This window comes from Ambystoma mexicanum, chromosome 12, assembly GCF_040938575.1.
Source record: "Ambystoma mexicanum isolate Mex_15411 chromosome 12, UKY_AmexF1_1, whole genome shotgun sequence".
NCBI lineage: Eukaryota > Metazoa > Chordata > Amphibia > Caudata > Ambystomatidae > Ambystoma > Ambystoma mexicanum.
The window spans coordinates 1,141,910,895-1,141,929,294 of record NC_090936.1 but is presented as its reverse complement, the minus strand read 5'-3'; the positions used below and the strand labels follow the sequence as shown (position 1 = coordinate 1,141,929,294).

The 18,400-nt window shown below is 45.2% G+C and overlaps 1 protein-coding gene across 3 annotated transcripts in view; it reads left to right on the top strand.

Annotated features, from left to right (window-relative positions):
• The window catches only part of RAP1B (RAP1B, member of RAS oncogene family), a 421,780-nt gene extending 404,071 nt beyond the window's left edge, over positions 1–17,709 (top strand). For all 3 annotated transcript variants that reach the window (XM_069629722.1, XM_069629723.1, XM_069629724.1), the window contains 2 exons: positions 635–750; positions 16,469–17,709. In XM_069629722.1, the coding sequence (XP_069485823.1) occupies positions 635–721 (87 nt within the window). In that variant the 3' untranslated portion in view covers positions 722–750; positions 16,469–17,709. The remainder of the gene's footprint in view (positions 1–634; positions 751–16,468) is intronic.
• The last annotated feature ends 691 nt before the right edge of the window (positions 17,710–18,400 follow it).

Genomic DNA, 18,400 nt, shown 5'->3' with positions numbered 1-18,400 from the left:
GCTTCATGGACCAGGTGGGGGAGGAGTACCTTAGGTGCCACCAGGCGGCCATCTGGAGAGCTCCAGAGGGAATCTGAGTCTAACCTAAAACCTTGTTGATTCCAGGCCACCTTTTCCGCTTCTGGAGCTTGATCTTGGAGGATTGCCAGACTGGAAAGGGAAGTGATTGGTGACCGTGGAACTGCAACACAAGCAAGTTCAGCAGGAGCCATGGGTGGAGGCGGGGGCTCAATTTAAGGCCGCTGTGCGAGCGGCACCATCTGCAAATGTATTTCCTTGGTCTGTGAATTACTGTGAGGTATAATGTCCCTTGCATTTGACTACAGCTAGAGCTGAGGAATGTAACGATGCATTCAATAAAGGCAATGCATATTTTCCATTCAATTTTGGAGTGCCTGTGGAAGTTTAATATCCACGCTGCTTCCATAAAAGTCCAGAGAAGGAAAGAAATGTTAAAATGGATGGGTGTTCTATAAGGTGGTGTGCAATAATTCAACAAGCAAAATTAGCATCCCAATAATGTGCTCCCTTGAGGACTCTGGGTGGGGGAGATATTCCAAGCATGTACCTCTGTAGTACCGATAAAGAGCCTGTGATAACATTTGCTGAATAAACTGTACGTTTGTTCCCATAGATTTTTTACGACCTTGTACGACAAATTAACAGAAAAACTCCAGTACCTGGAAAAGCACGCAAAAAATCAACATGCCAGCTGCTCTAATACACAGATGTGCTGTAGCTCTGAGCCAGGTATGTTTTAGTTTGTACTGCAACTGGTTTTCCTGTTTGTGCTGTGACTGTTGTCCATTTTCACAAATCACTTTTGTTCAGATAAAGTTGCTGGATATGAATGAATCCTTTTTGGCCCCTTCATGCATAGATACTTGTGGTTCCTATGAAAATATATTCACTTTAAGAACTGCACACAGCAGTATCTAGAAACGCTACATGATGAATCGAAATATGACAATCGTGTCTAAAATTGTCATGCCCCTCCTGTAGTTCTGAGGCAGAGGTGTTTTTGCTTCCTTTGCTCATGGGCATAGAAGGAACCCACTTCTGGATGTCTCTAGAAACCCAGATGGGCATCCTTTGGCAGGTAGTCGGGAAGTTCTTGGTCTGGGGACAGGTCTGATCGGGTTCCTGTAGTTCAGATATTCTGGCTTGCATGCAGTTATGTCGGCATAATTTCCCCTCTGGTATAATTTTCTCTGCTCCGCCACTCGGACCGAACCAATGGCAAAAAAAATCTGAGGAGTCTACTTGGAGTATTATGGGTATCTGAACACTTCACACAGGGTGGTGCGATGGTAACACGGCTGTGACGGCCATCTTTTACTTTGCAGTTAACAAGTTTTAATACCCTGGATGCATCACTAGATGTTAACCTATACCTAGCATTTAATTTTAAACCTACACAAGTACCAGAAAGACTGACTGGTAAGTACTGTTTGTGACATATTACATACTAGTGCTCCAACCAACTTGTTATGCCTGTGTGAATGGAGTAAATCAACTATTCATATTTGTCTAAAGTGCGCTAACCATATGAGCAATGGATTTGTGCATGTATTATCGTTGAAGGGAATGGTATGGGGAATAGAAGGGGCTCACAGATCTTAGCCATCTGACGGCCATCTGTCCATAACCCAGTGGATAAGCTGTGTGACAGTTGCATGTGATTAGCTTTTGTGTAGATTTGGTTGCAGCCTGCTGTAACACCTGGGTTTTTCCCTGCCAGGAGGCACTGTCAGACGGGTGCAGAATAAATCAGCGTTGTTATTGCTAAGGGTGGATTGTATGCAGATATTGCCATGTTCGATCATGGTTTCTGGCAGTCTCATTGCAGGCTGCAGTTTCCAGAACCAACCTTAACATGGTTGCATGGTGTGCGGGATTCAACGTTTCACATCACTCAGTTATTTGGTGCCTGACAAAACATTGTGTGAATGCAGCCCTGTTTTCCGAGCTCCCAAATGTACTCTTTGACGTGCATCCTTGCCAAGCCTGTGGATAGTTCCTGAAGCACTGAAGATGACCAACCTCAGTGGAGTCCAGAGGACGTTCTTTTGGTCCCTGCACTCCTGATATACCCGGCAGAGCGTTGCCATCAATATAGTTCCTTTAAGACAATGATCGAACTAGAGACGCCAAGGCATGGTGCTCTTTCCTTGACCTTGTGGCAGGAGCGGAGCCTAAAACTCTTAAGGGTCCCCGCATCCCATAAAAGCCTTGCTTGCATGTCACTGCACAGACCCAGGATAACTATGAAGCAGCAGACCAAGCACCTAAAGCCCTTCGCACTTGATCCCATGGTTGCTATCCAAGACAAGGAAGGAAGGCACAGCAGAGTCTCACCCTTTTGACCTGATCATTGTTCTGTGCCTTATGGCTGTGAGGCAAGAGTACATGTGCAAATACATACCCAGTCGATCCATTACAAAGGTAGGAGACAGTAGGGGCCTGGATTGTTGCACTTGCTTCCCTTGCAACATGTGACATTTGCTCTTTTACAACTGCTGGGGTTCTTGCTTGCTGCAAAGTACACCTGCGTTTGTGTTCATCACTGAGAATGCCTGCACTGTATGAACTCATGTGGTGGTTTTGTATATGAGAATCTGGTTTACATATGATGTGATATTTTTCTACATGCCAGCTTAGAAATGTATGGTGATCAGTTCTGGGTGACACTCCACTAAAACCTGCACCTGCTGATGAACCCACTGTTGGGGCCTTTTTTTTTTTTTTAAGTCCACTTATGGTAGTCATTCATAAAACTATTCCTTTGGTATACAGAGCCCCAGCTTCCAGTATAAGTCTAAACTACTGAAGGTTTTGGTATTGTAGCAGAGCAGCTAGGCTGATCATAGGAGAGCTGTGAGTTGCCACTAAGTACGAAGAACTTAGTACATACACAGGCCCAAAGTAACACTTAAAATAAATAACAATTTTGATATAACTTTATGTACACAAGGTAAGGGTACGACGTCTGGTAAGTAAGTACTATTTTAAAACTAAGATAATAGGAAACGAAATTCAATACTTCAGGTGAGTAAACCACAATGCAAAGACTGATTGATTAATGACTAGAATTCAAATATATAAGTAAAAGCACTATTGAGGGAGGGGGGGTGAATTAGAGGGGGTTTGGGTGTGACTCCCTGTATGCCGCACAAGCAATTAGGCCTGGGCAAACGTGTGGGTAAACACTGAAATCGGCAGTCCTGCAGCAAAGGTGCGACAAAGACTCTAAGTTTTACCATGAGCCCCACAGTGCCTTAGGAGTGATGAAGTTGCAGCTGGACACCTTCAAGATGCAGCAGCGGTAGACGGTGTCCTTTTCCTTGGTCGTGGTGACGAAAGGAGGGACTCTTGAAGGGATGATGTTGCAGCAGCAGTTGAGGGAGGAGGCTTCCGGAAAAAGATTATTCGTGCTCCAATGCAGGCCTATGGTTTTGGTGCCTTTTTTACAGACTCCATTGAAGAGGTCTAATCCGGTCGATTCTGCTTGCTTGCTCGATCTGCACTCTAGTGAGGGCACATTGAGGGGAATTGTGCTACTGGAGGTCCAGCATGAGTCGTCAAACAGTTTGGGAGGGTTTGTTCACGGGAAGAGTATGCACTGCGGGACAATCGAAGGTCCCAGGGTATTGGCGGTTTACACCCTAGTATGGTTGCAGGACGTCATGGGATGGCTCAAATTGTAGGTTGTCCTGGGACTGATTATACCCACCAGTCCAAGAGAGCAAGGAGTCTTCGGAGCTTACCTGTCAAACTGGGTCCGGATAGCGGCAGTTCTTCAGCTGGCTTCTCTGGTCTCTGGAAGGTGCCGTAGGTGTCTCTGGCTGTCGTAGTCTTCGGTTCTTCCGTTCCAGTGGTAAACATCACTTTTGACTCAGGATTCTCACCATTTATCCTTGAATTCAGCCAATGCAACGTTCAAACTTTGGGGGGCAGCTGTCCTTTCAGCAAGCAGCCAGCCTCCCAGTTGGAACTGGTTCCAGGCAGGCCTGCCAGAAGACGAAGAACAGTTTCAGATTCCTGTCGTGCTCACTGTCCTCACACACACTGGAGCCTTGGCTGGCTTCTCCCCCTTCAAACCGTACTCCCCCTTCACTCCCCCTATCCCCCCTTCCAGGATGGCAGGAAGACCAAGAAAGGACAAGCACACAAGAAATGGTGAAAAAAGAACCACCATTTTGACCCTTCACTACCGCACTGAAAACACAAAGGCCTGTAGAACACATCCACTGCCACCAGCCATTCAGGTATGCTTGTGAGAATGGGGATATTATGTACCCAATCTGCACTCCACATTAGGTGGCATGTGCTGAACTCACAAAATAAAAGGTAAGAAAGATGCAAAGTATCCCTCTATTCTTGGGAGCAGTAGTTCTCATAAGGAAAGTAATGAGAGACTTGGGCTATGATAAACTGTTATTCAAATGGCCTGAAAGAATGAGAAACCGTATTTCTGATAGTTAATCTGCTTAGAATCACATGCTGTGCATAGGTCCGACATCCAGTGGTCACTGCGGAGTATTGCATTTTGTTTTTCGTAGTCGAAAAGGGGACGTCGACAAGGCGTGTCTGTAACACTATCCCTATAGTGACGTGCGTTGTACCCACAATCCCTCACAAGTCGAGGTCCCTCAGATTGTTTTTTTCCGCCCAGCTTATGGTCGCCTTACGCGGAGCTCCTAGAGAGACATTGCTAAACACTTACTACGGACCTCGGTCCTTTATATATACTTATTGTTAAAGATCTCTCCCCTCGACGTTAGCTGTGAAGCTGTTTCTCCGCCGAGCAAGTTTTCGACGGAGGGGAAGAGACAGAGGAGATCCTTCGGCGCTGCCGAACACGTGGCCAGGCCTCGCCGGCCAACATACAGTAGCGAGAGTGGGGGTTCGAACTTTTATCTTCTCGTCGAGAATGTCTTTCTTTCTCCCCTATCTTTCCCTTGGGGTTGTTATCACCAGTTTTTATTGCCTCAGCTATGGAGAGGACACCTTTTAAGGTTTGCCCACGCTGTAGGGGCAAATACACTTGGAAGGACAAACACAAGCTCTGTAATCGTTGCTTGCCCCTCGATCATAAAGAGGACAGCAGCGCGGCCTGCAAGCTCTTGAAACCAAGAACTCTTAAAGAACGGAAAGTTAAGAGGTGGGCGGACTACGCTATGTCAGTCAGTTTCCTCGCCCGCCGCCGCTGTTACAGAAAGTGACGAGGAGGGTGATAACTCGACGTCCGTTACGGAAGTCATTAACCCCCAGAAGGAGCGCTCGCGCTCCTCGACGTCCGTCCCCGGCCCCGACGGGCTCGGCTCACGCCCTGCTTATGGGGATGAACACCCCGGCGACAAGGACGCACACAGACCCCATAGGCCTAAGCACACAACCCACGGCTCTTCTTCGTCGAGGACGAAGGATCCATCAGCGCCGAAGGGGACGCAGGGCACTCCGGCGTCTACCTCAGACCGTAAGGGTCTCAAGCCCCACCCGCAAACGCAGCCGCGACCAGCGATTGGGCTTTCATCTAACACGGGCGCTACCTCAAAAACATCCGACGTAACGCTCCATAGAGCGGCCGTCGAGAAACAACGCGTAACGCAGGCAACGTCGACTCCAGAACCCTCTACTGACGAACTCGTTGTCGAGAGCCTGGCGAGAATTGTTTCCGAGGACAAACGTAAGCGGACGACGAAACAGACGTCGAATACCGCACCAAAAGATATAGAAACGCCGAAAAAGCACAAAAGTATCCAGGAACTGCCCCCTTCATCTAAGGGCACTTCTGAACTACCGGAGGGCTTTTCTGAGGGCGACGGAAACCTTTCGTCGACGTTGTGGGAGCGTTCTAAGCGTTTTGAAGGTGAAAACACTGATTTCCCCCCTCTAGACTATTCAGGGGTTCCCCATGAGACCCTTGAAAGACTCCATTCTTGTATGGAAAAAATGGAAAGGTTTTTGGGTAGCCAAAACCCACCCACACCCAAAAGACCAAGAGAATGGACCCAGGATGACCCTAGGGTCAAGATTCCTAGGCTGTTTCCCCCTTCTACAGACGCATATGACCTCACTCAAGAGGAGCAATACCTCCAGGAAGATGAGTAGTGTTTGGGTGGAGAGGAAGAACATGAGGAAGAGAGGTTTGAAGAAGACCCTTACACTAGTGCAGGAGCTTTTGAAGAGGATACAGCTACTTCACAGCCCTGGCACTCCCCATCAGTGCTGCACTCGGACCCTGATGTCTTTCAGCCTTCTCCTCCCAAGGACTCACCTATTGGAAACACCTCCCCCATAGATGACCAACCTTCACTTAATGCACTGTTGCGCAAGGCAGCAGCGCATTTTGAAATAGACACAGGGGAGACTCTTCCGGACATAGACTTTGTAGAAAGAGTTATTAAAGAAAAAGCCCCGGTCAGTCTATTCCGCTCCTGGCTTCTATAAGGAGAAGAATAACTCCTTCCCTTTCCAATCCGGCCTTAGTCAGAGGGGTCAACCCTCGGATAGAAAAGCTCTTCAGCCCTTCGTCCTCTGACCCTTTGTACATCAGGGGACATTCTATTCCGGACTCCCTTGTAGTGACTAATACAAGAAAAAGAGCGGGGGTACCACTATCTACTAGTGAGGCACCACCTGACAAAGAGGGCAAGAAGCTCTATACACTTGGGAAGAGAATCACGACCTCCGCCGCCTTCTCAACCAGGATTGCAGATAACAATTCCCTACTAGCTAGCTACGCAGATGCACAGTGGAGCAAGCTGCGCAGCGAAGCAGAGGACGCACCAGAACCCCTGCGTTCACGCCTGCTAGCTATAATATCAGAGGGAACTCTTGTAAACCAGGGCATCGTAAAGAACTCCTTAGATGCCGCAGAGACAGCTGGCCGTTCCCTGGTTCAGGGAATACTTCTCAAACGCCATGTCTGGTTGCGCAATTCGGGTTTTAAGCCGGAAACACAGGCTTCCCTGATAAACCCATAGAACAAACACATCTGTTTGGAAAAGCAGTTGATGAGGCCCTAGAACATGCGAAGAAGGAGTTTGATACCATCAAGACTCTTGACCAAATTTCTAGGCCACCTAACAGACGCAGCTATGGCAATAGACGCTCCTTTCGTGGCCAACGCCAGCAACAAAGCCAACAGCAATTTTACTCTGCTACCAACTGGCCCTCTAACCAAAGCACCCAGTTCAGTCAAAGAGGCCAACGTCGTGGCAAAGGAAGAGGGCGCGGCTCCAGTCCCAAAGGCCCCACGTCCAATACCAACAAATGACCCGAAGATTCGGGTCCCCTCCCATGCATCACCGGTCGGGGGCCGGCTAACATCGTTCCTTTCAGCATGGGAGGGAATAACGTCAGACCGCTGGGTATTATCCACCATAGCCCACGGATACTGCATCAAATTCAACCGTTCCCCGAAAAACAGACCCCCACGGAACCGACGCATGACACCGGAACACCTCACTATTCTTCTTCAAGAAGTAGAAGAGCTACTGAAAAAAGAAGCTATAGAGGCTGTCCCCCTATCTCAGGTAACAGAAGGTATTTATTCAGTGTACTTCCTTGTACCCAAAAAGGATTTAACCATGCGCCCTGTATTAGATCTGCGTCCAGCGAACAAGTTTGTCAAACCCCAAAGGTTTCGTATGGTGACCTTGCAGGAAGTAATCCCACTGTTATCACAGGGGGATTACATGACAACACTAGACATGAAAGATGCATACTTTCATATTTTAATGTTGCCAGCGCACAGAAAATACCTCAGGTTCAAGATAGAGAACAAACACTACCAGTTCAGAGTACTACCCTTCGGGATAGCATCTGCACCAAGGGTATTTACGAAAGTACTGGCAGTGGCAGCGGCCCACCTGCGCAGGTTATCCATCCCGGTATACCCTTACCTCGACGACTGGCTAATAACAGGGGATTCTTACGAAACATGCTTCTCCAATACCCAAAAGACCGTAGACCTTTTGTCCCAACTGGGCTTCTCCATCAACGAAAAGAAGTCCAGCTTAGACCCCAGCCAAATCAAACAATTCATAGGGGCTCTAATTCGAACAAAGGACGGCCTCGTCTTCCCCTCCGAGAGGGTCCAAAACATGCTGTTTCAGATCCCCTGTTATGTGGCAAGTCGAGAGGTGACTGTACGCAAAGCAATGCGCTTGCTAGGGAGGATGGCGTCATGTATTTATTTGGTAACTCACGCGCGCTAGCGCCCAATGCAAGAGTGGCTTTACTGCCAGTGGTGTCAGGCCAGCGGACAATGGGACGATCTAGTGGTGGTCTCGCAGGCCTTGGTTCTCTCGCTACGGTGGTGGACAAAGGAAAACCTGTTATTAGGGAAGACTTTTGCCACACCCGCAGTGGAAGCCACTCTAACCACAGACGCATCCCTTACAGGATGGGGGGCTCACCTATCCCATCAGACTGCTCACGGAGTGTGGACTCCGAGTTTAGAATCCAAGCATATAAACCTGCTGGAACTACTAGCGGTGTTCAAAGCACTGAAAGCCTTTCAGGAACACTTACAAGGAAAGACAGTGATGGTCCTCACAGACAGCACCACAGCCATGTACTACCTCAACAAGCAAGGGGGCACTCACTCTCCAGGACTGTCCAAGCTGTCCCAGAATATATGGAAGTGGGCTCTCAAACACATGTTCCTACTATCACATGTACCAGGGGAACTCAATCTGCTAGCAGACAAACTCAGCAGAGACTTCCCCCTGCCCAAAGAGTACGAATGGCAATTGCACGAAGACATCGTCTTAGACGTCTTCACGCAATGGGGTTTCCCAGAAATAGACCTGTTCGCAACCCTGGAGAACTCACAATGCCAAAGTTACGCCTCCAGGTACCCCCAAAACCAGTCCAAGGGGAACGGCCTGTCGATGCAATGGTCAGGGAAATTTGTTTACGCCTTTCCCCCGACTCCCCTCCTCAACAAAGTGGTGCACAAGATGCACCAAGAGCAGGTTACCATGATACTAGTGGCCCCAATGTGGGCCCGGCAGCCATGGTTCGCTCACTTGATGGAGATGTCCCTATCTCCCCCAGTGAAACTTCCCTGCCCGTACAACATGCTGTCACAAGACAAGGGCAGGACACTGCATCCATGCCCTCAGACCATGAATTTAGCAGCCTGGCTCCTAAGATCATAGAATTTAGACATTTACATCTCCCTCAAAGATGTATGGACATCCTCAGGGAAGCCAGAAAACCTAATACTCGCCACTGCTATTCTAGCAAGTGGAAAAGATTTGTCATCTGGTGTAGAAGTAAGAACATCAACCCGGTTGACTGCTCTGCCACTAACATTATTCTGTACTTGACCCATTTACTGGATTGAGGTCTAGTGTTTAATTCCATTAAAGTCCACCTAGCGGCACTTTCTGCATACACCACTTCCCAACTTAAAGTGTTGTGGTGGAAGATACCAGTTATCAAGGCCTTCATGGAAGGGGTAAAGAGAATACACCCCCCGATAGCTAACCCAGCTCCCGGATGGGACTTAAACGTGGTACTTTCCAGACTCATGGGCACTCCTTTCGAACCCATGCACAAGGCAACTCTTAAAAACCTCACTCTTAAGACTGCTTTCCTAATAGCTATCACCTCCCTTAGGAGAGTAAGTGAACTACAGGCTCTTTCTGTACTAGACCCCTTCGTAACAGTTCACAAGGATAAGGTGGTTCTTCGCACACACCCAAGGTTTGCACCAAAATTTATCTCGAAATTTCATGTAAACCAATTTATAGAACTACTAACGTTCTTTCAAAACCCTTCCAGCTTGGGAGAAAAATGTCTGCATACACTAGATGTACGCAGAGCTGTCATGTTCTACATGGAAAGAACCAGAACACTGAGAAAGACTAATCAGTTCTTTGTCTCGGTGGCAGCAGGAAGAGAAGGAGATGCAGTCTCTAAGTCCACTATATCTAGATGGATTGTATAATGCATCACTCTCTGTTACACTCTTGCTAAGAGAGAACTACCCTTCAAGCCAAGAGCACATTCCACTCGAGGCACTGGGGCTTCCATAGCATTCATTGCAAATGTTTCCCTTGAGTCCATCTGCAAAGCGGCTACCTGGAGTTCTGGGCACACCTTTACAAAACACTACTGTCTAGATGCACACTCTAGATCTGACTCCCAGGTGGGACAGGCAGTATTAAGACATCTTTTCTCTACTGTTCCTTCTCATAACCCACCGCCAACTCCGGGTACTGCTCGCTAGTCTATGCACAGCATGTGATTCTAAGCAGATTAACAAACATCAGAAGACAATGCATTACTTACCGTAAAAGCATTTCTGATGGTTGTATCTGCTTAGATTCAAATGCGCCCACCCTTCCTCCCCGCTCAGATGGAAGGAACATAGACATCCTTTCCTATATTTCTCTCTTTTCTGTACTCACTCACGTATAGAAGGCTCCCTCAGGGCAGAAAAATACAAACAGAGGGACCTCGACGCGTGAGGGATTGTGGGTACAACGCACGTCACTATAGGGATAGTGTTACAGACACGCCTTGTCGACGTCCCCTTTTCGACTACGAAAAACAAAATGCAATACTCCGCAGTGACCACTGGATGTCGGACCTATGCACAGCATGTGAATCTAAGCAGATACAACCATCAGAAATGCTTTTACGGTAAGTAATGCATTGTCATATCACAAAAGACAAGTAATTGAGGAAATGCGAAAACTGGAAATGTTAAAGGTTTAATTGACCAATAAAACATAAAAAATGAAAGAAATAAGGAAAGTAACAGAATAGAAACTGGAAAGACTTAGGGGCTCCCAGATACACAGCACAACATGTGCTGTGCTGCAAAAGTGAAACATTTATGCCTTAGAAGTATGGAGAAAAGCATGACGCCATAAAATAAAGTAAAAACATAATGAACAGGGTTCCCATGATCAGAGCAAAAAATTGGGGGGGGGGGGGGTCCTCTCAAAGACAAAAAGAACCATGAGTCCAGCAAAAAGTGCTGGGTGGGGGAGGAGTCTCATAGGTAGAGTGGATTTGTCATAAATATGAAAAATCTCAACACCCACTTCTGACCATTCTTTTTATTCCAGGCATCATGGAGTAGTTTTAATGCTGCATTTTTCGTCCGAAGGACGCTAACTAGCAGTAATCCATGCTTAATTTGTCAGTGTTTACCGGGGGCTGATACCGGCACTCTTTATTTTTTCCGGCACCAGAACTCTTTCAGTTTGCAACTGTGGCAACATTTCACAGTATGTATAATTGAAGCCTTTCCAACATGGCGTTTTGTATCACAAAGTATCCAGGCATGCTTAGTTTGTGCTCGGGCAGGTTACCTGACTTGGCATGAATTTGCCGCCACGTATTTTCACTTTGTGTTCTACCAGAGCGCTCCAATGAAGAATTTACAGGTAGCGTATTCTCTCTCCGTTCCTCTGTGCCATGAGCACCCTTTGTTCTGGTGAGATATCCTTTGATTTTGTTATAGCAGCACATACATACATTTCGGCCTTTACTTTTAGCCGATCGTGTTAGTGTGCCTATTAAACATTGTGCGTTTTCTTTCCCTGCAGTATTTATTTGGCCTCGTCTGATGCAGGTTTACACAGAAACGGTGTCTAGGCCTTGTCGGTGCACTTTGCTCCTCATGGTAAATTATGCTTGCTCTGGCAACACTTTATACATTACTAGCAGCGCCTGCAGTTTAATTGCTGCCCCAGTTTATTTCTACCGGCATTGTGATTTTCCCCTGAAGCATTAATGCGCTTATTCAGCGACACAGCTACAAACGGATGTAGTTCCTTCATGATGTTGAAAACATTTGATTAGTGACTTAAAGCCACTTAGTTTTGCATGTCAAGATAGTAGACCTCATGGATATAAACAAATCTTTACGTGGGTCCTTTGGGTTGGTCACTTTAACTTGCACAGATTTGCAATCTAACTGGTGTTTTGTGAGCTCTTTGAGTTGGAAATGTTCCATCATGCATATGAAAGGCTCTGCCACTGATGGAAGAAATTTCTTTGCAACCTGAGCACCTTAATGACCTGCATAGCCACAGCCGCTCTGTGTCTGCCTAGCTGCGACTTGGGAAACGGGCAGTGCTTGAATGTTCGATCTGAGCCGATTCTATATTGGGCTCAGGAGAAGAAAAAAACATCAAGGACGAATTTCTTGAGCCATTGAACAAAAAGAAACGCTCTGTAAAAATTAAAAGAACTAGTGTTACAGCGTACCAATGGTTTATACTACACTCCATCTATGACCCAACCTGTAGTAATTTCCACGCCCAGTCACTAATATTTCAAAATGGTCAGCTCCTCCGAGTAATTTAGTTCAGTATGCACACTTCAGAAAATCTGCACTCGTGGTTTAATTGGCGATGGCACTGCTTCATGTATAGCATATAGCGCATCAATATTTGTTTCTTTGCTCACGCATACTGCCTCAACCCATGTGTGCTCCTTCCCCCGTGCCAGAACTTGCTGCAGTGCCAAACATGTGACATGGAGCAGCAGTGTGATGGGCTGGTTGTGGGCCGATCTAGCACTGAGCCGGGCCGTCGGGGCCTGCATTAGTAAGCCAAGATATTTTAGGCCCTGGCACTTACTGCAAGTAATTATTGTCTTACAATGATCTCAGATGTGTTAAGGGTACACGCTATGCTGATTTCTGCTACTTTGCTGTTCATATGCTTAGTAAAACAGTGAATTCTTGATGCTAGCCAAGAATGGTCCTACAGAGACTTTGGAGGAAGCGGCTACAAGTGATTTTAGTAGGATTAGGCCATTCGTAATTCCTCAGTTATTTGTGAGTAATGTGTGTGTATACATAGCTTTTTCAAAGTCTTTTTTTTAATGAATACGATTAACAATATTTAAAAAACGTATGTACCTTTCTTAGTTCCATAAATGGGTTAATGCTTTTTTGTACAGAATTTGTATTTAAACAATTTATACTGAGTTATTCCCCCAGTAGTTTGGCGTCAGTTATGCAATATCTATTGCTCTTGATTTTAGTGTTACGCTGGAAGTGCTCTACCATCAGCACCGAGACCCTTAGTATACAAATTACACTAACACATTGACCTGGATTCTTAGCTGTACAGATGTGCCCTGTGAGCCGGCCTGCACTCTTAGTTGTCCGACTCGGCATGCTGTATGGGATAGAGCTGCATTGCACCACAGCAGCATCTGACACCTTGCTTTGATGGTCACCACTCCAATTCCAGGAACTCCTTTTATCTCCACCACCGCAACACGCTGGCTCCAGACTCAGAAGTGTCTGCTCAGACATCCTTGGGCTAGCATTGAGTAAACCATAGAGAACGTTGATCTTGTCAATGTATAACAAGCACTCCTAGAGACGTTTGAATTAGTTTCTTTCATGTAACCCGAACTGACTTATTATATACCTTGTTGGAGTGTATTTGAACAATACCTGTGTGTAGACATTGTTGTTCTTTTCTGCCCACTCCTCTAGGGCGGCAATTACTGCTCGACCATTGCTTCCACTAGGTGAACTCAGGAAAGCATTAGGAGCCACTTTGCCTAGGATTTGGAAGGTGCCCCACACCCTGAAGTCCGAGATGGGTGAATCATCTTTAATCTATTCCGTTACACTCCAACTGCCTTTCTCTACATAGAATGTATTCTTAAGGTTGTGATATTCATGTGACTCTAGGCATGCTCACATGTACTAGACAATCCAGCATGAGGAGATTGCTTTCATGTAAAGTGCTGTCCTTTTGAACATTAAATTATGCTCGACTTCACAGCAATAACTTCTAGTTTCTCTCTAAATGTATTAGATGGTTAACATTTATAGTTTTTATATAGTGCAAACCGTTAGTATCGGAGCGCTGTACAACCTTTTCAACCCTAAAAAATGCAACCATCTTTTAAATGGATCATTAATAACTATTGATTTAAAACATTTCATACTCAAAACCACAAATCGGCATCTCTTGGTTAAAACATAATTACAAAATTAAAATCCTATAGCCGTTTTTGTCCAGGAGCTTGGTTCACGTTTTTCCAAAGCATGCACAATAAACGTACGGTGCTAAATATTTGTATAAATATTTTTTCTTCATGCTTTTCCCTGTGCATGAATTTATCTGTTCAATATGTGGTAATTTGCCTATCCCAATATCTTCTGCATAATGATTATGAGAAGTGTGCAGTGCAGGTATACATTCTCTCAATTGTGGCAGCTGTTGCATTTTGGCATGTTTTTGCAATTGAAAGATGAGGGTTGTGACGATTCCAGGGAGATCGCCACCTCCCCCCAACTGGGATCCTCCCATTTGGGACTAGGGAAGTGAGCCTGCTGCACTTAAAGCCTTGGGGACAGGGCTCACGCGGGAGGGGACTCCCCCTTAGGGGATTGGACCCCTGAGAGGGGTAGAAGTCACAATCTCTCCCCCCAGGCAAGAACACCTTTGTTCGGGTATTTAGGGGATATATTTTGCAAAAACCATACATGCCCTTGTGTAACTGCTGACTTGGCTTCTGAACTTTCCTGTACCAATCTCTTGCAAAGAGACAATTGAACCAGCCCCCCGGAGAATGCTTCCCTGCTCAAGCAGAATTTGACAGGACCAAGGGGGTGTGGCCGGCAAAATAGAATGCCGGTTTGAATCCTGAATGCTTACCAGAGTGACTCGGCTGAAGGCTGGTCATCGCAGCCCCAAGCGGAACATGGAAAGGCAGTTGCAGAGCCCAGCTGAAAGGTTGTGCAAGTGAATCCACCATTCCTGGAAAACTGTGAGCGTGAGGCAGGAGGGCCTCCGATGACCACATGCCCAGCTGAAAGTTTGCATAAGCGACTCAACGCCAACGAGAGGCTATGAACATAAGCGAGGGGCCTTGGGAAGCCGAAGTGGAACCCAGCTGGAAAGACGCATAAGCGGTTACGCATCCACCGGATAACCATCTCTACCCAATGTCCCTCCCCAAGAGCACCACTTCAAGCAATCAGATAGGCGGTGGCTCCAGAGAAAAGGGAGGATGGCAAAAGAGGGGGGATTGACAGCAGAGACCCCAGTGTGGGATGTAAGAGAAGCCCCAAAGCGGGGGCAGACAGAGAACCCCAAAAGGGAAGAGGAAGAATGACTGAAAGATTCCCAGGCTGGAAAAAGACAAAGCAAGACCTAGGCTAAAACACATTCAGAGCCTCCCAGCACCCTAGGAACTGTCTTGTTTGAACTCGAACTATCGAACTATGGGCAAACCTTTATTACTAGGGGCAAGGTTGGGGTCAGGAGCCAGCAGCCCTTTACTCAAGCTAATAGTTGCACAGCCTCTTTCTACGGGTATTTGTGTTTTGATCTTTTCTTTTGGGAAGTAGGGACAGTAATCAGTTAGAGTAGGATTCTGGACAGAGGACTGTTAATGAAGTGTCAGCCTTGCTTTCATAAGATAGGGTTGAGCGGGTACATTTGGGGAAAGAATGTTTTGAACTTGGCAAGAATAAAAACCATTACACTATGCCTAGTTGTCAGAATCCTGTGGCAGGTCAGAATCGGGACTATGTAAGGACTACCATATCCATCAAAGTATCTTTCTAAGAGTGGTGGGAAGGCCATAGCCTGAGTTGCTGTATTCATCCTGATTATTGCACTAGGTCATGTCTGATCACATTAATAGGATTGCATGGTCTGAAAGTAGGACACATATAAGTCTAATTCTTTGGATTGCGTCGAATAGGTTAGGCTTATTGAATGCCCTTTCCAGTGGCAGTGTGTGCATGCATGTAGAAAGTCCTGTCGTTTAAGGTCTGTGTTGGTGCTGTTTTCCTTCCTTCATTTTTGTTTCCTACTATTTGCTCAAGAAATGGCACAGGTTTCCATCATGCTTCTGCAATAAGAATGCAGCGCCATGATCCTAGCAATTCACTTGCCTTCTCAAACACCGAATGATCCACAAAGGATACATTCCAGCCATGCACTCTTGTATGCACAACTGCTCTGACAGTTCGCAAGTTCAAATAAAATGCTGACATAGCCTTCCATTCTTCTGAGGTTGATAAATTGCACACCTTTCAAAGTTTCAATTTTGCATTGCTTAGGAAGTGGGAGGAATCCGGCATGGGGTGTCATCTAAAAAGATGGAATACACATTCCTATTAACAAAGCAGATTAACATTTTCTCAGTTACTCAAAACCCATATTTTTGTTAGGTCCATCTACAATTACCAGTGTATTATCTGCTATCCCTCTTATTGGCCACATTGTGCTTTGACTCTCTGAGGATTGATAATTCGATAAGATGTATCCTAAGTTTCCACCTGCAGTGAATGTCTTAAATGTCAGATTGACCACATTTGAATAGCCTTTTTATACATCAACTGTTCAAATGGCGTTTTTGTGATGGTAACGGTAGCATAATCTAAAGCTTAAATGTTTGTAGACTAATGAATTATCAGGTTGGAATTTCTAATTTCTTCTTTTCTTTGCAGGTCGGAAGAACTGTTGCCCACGTCAACAGTGCCAGCATTCCAACGTCATTAAGCCTACCAACAACTTTAATGGACTTTCCTGTGGTGGTACCCTTTGAGAATGGATGGAATCGAAGACATCAGTTTGCACATTGTAGTTACTTTCCAGCATCACAAGAGATTTTTACTCCGAGATATCACATATGCAGCTGGTAAAACCAGAGCCGACATCCAGTATTACTGCTCAACAGACATTCTTCATCAACCAGTGTACACGCGTGACGAAAAAGATGTGTACTGTATACCTTGACTGGTCCCCTACTTTCTATTGAAGATTCAAAATGATGTAAATCATAAAAGCGCCACTATTTTAGCATAATAAATGAAAGTCCAAAGAGCTCCACTATAGACTACTTCGGATAACTTTGCTTCTTCCATATTTCTAGCTTATTGCAACTTTTTTCTTCTAAAGGAATACAAGATTTCATCTGTTTTGTTCTACAAAACTGCTTTGTTTAACAGAAGGGTAGGTTTACTTTCCACAATTTTTAGGTGAACCCGTGGATGCGATGATCTTTGTCATTTAAAGTGCAACAGGTCTTTCAGAATGTCTTCAGTCAAAGATTACGCATTTAATATCAGAGAAGGACAAGTCCTGGCTTTTCAACATTTTATTCATTGTTTCCTCTTTCCTCTTGTTTACACAGGGAATAATGTTTATAGTTGTGTGTACAGTGGGGGTCTACAACAAGAAGTGTATATTTTAAGACTATTTTTTAATGATTTGACAATTTTTGTAAATCATTTTCCAGCTTCTGTGGCTGTAGAGTCTCACTGTGAATCCCTTGCTTGATCTTGCATAAGTGTATTTGCAATACCAAATATACAGGTCCAGTCCTTTTTGCCTGTTAGTGATTGTTTCACATGCGTACCCCTTTTGGTTGAGATGTAAAATGGTGGAAGAGTACTGTGGATGTGAATGTGGGAGGTAATTTTAATCATGTGTAATTGGTCACAAGGCCTAATTTGCAGTAATAACTTTTGCTGATTTATTTAACAATGCCTTGTTGCTTTGTATGCATTAACGTTTGGGTGTAAAGATTGTGTGTAAATCCAACAGGGAGCCACAGTATTTAAATTGACCAACCTAATGCTACAACTGCTTTGAGGTGGCCAAATGTAAACTAAAAAGCCTTAATGAAAGTGGTGCAATTTTGTATAACTTAGCATCAGTAGTTCAATAAATTTGGATTGCCATGCAAGGGCTTGCATTCTGATTATCTACTACTTGAATGTTGTGTAATGTTTTAAGTGCTAGTTAATAAATATGGGTTTAACTATTTTTTAAATGCAAAGTGTGCATTCTGCAGTGTGTGGTTTTCTACGTACTGTAGCTTGGCTAGTAATTGACCAATAGAGGAGTTGTGACGTGGGGTGCTGTTTGGAGCATTTGTCCTACACTTGCTTTTCAGTCTTTCCCTTTTTTAGAGTGGATTTTGTGAAAACAATATATTTATACATTCAACGTTTCGGCTAGACTTTGAGTTCTAAATGTTTAGAAAGTCGTAAGCCATTCTTTGCTGGAACAATTCATACATTTGCTTTCTAGAAACCTTTCTGGTTCTAAAAGTTGGCACATGGATGAGATAACCTACCTCACAAGGAATAGAATTTAACTTTTGTGCGATGTCACAGTTCATTACCTGTAATCTTAATTACAGACTGCATAACATGATTAGGTAGTTGGCATTCCTGTGGTCATCTCTAGATTTTAATCCGATTCCACATCCTCTGCCTGACCTGCATTTACCCATATTGGCTTCTCGATAGAGCTTTTATATGGCCAGACCCGCTGTCTCGAGGAAGGAAAGAGACGCACAATTATTCGGAGCAGTCTTTTTGTTTTAATCTATCTTTTTTTGCATAGATTTGTCGGCTAGGTCTTTCATTCAC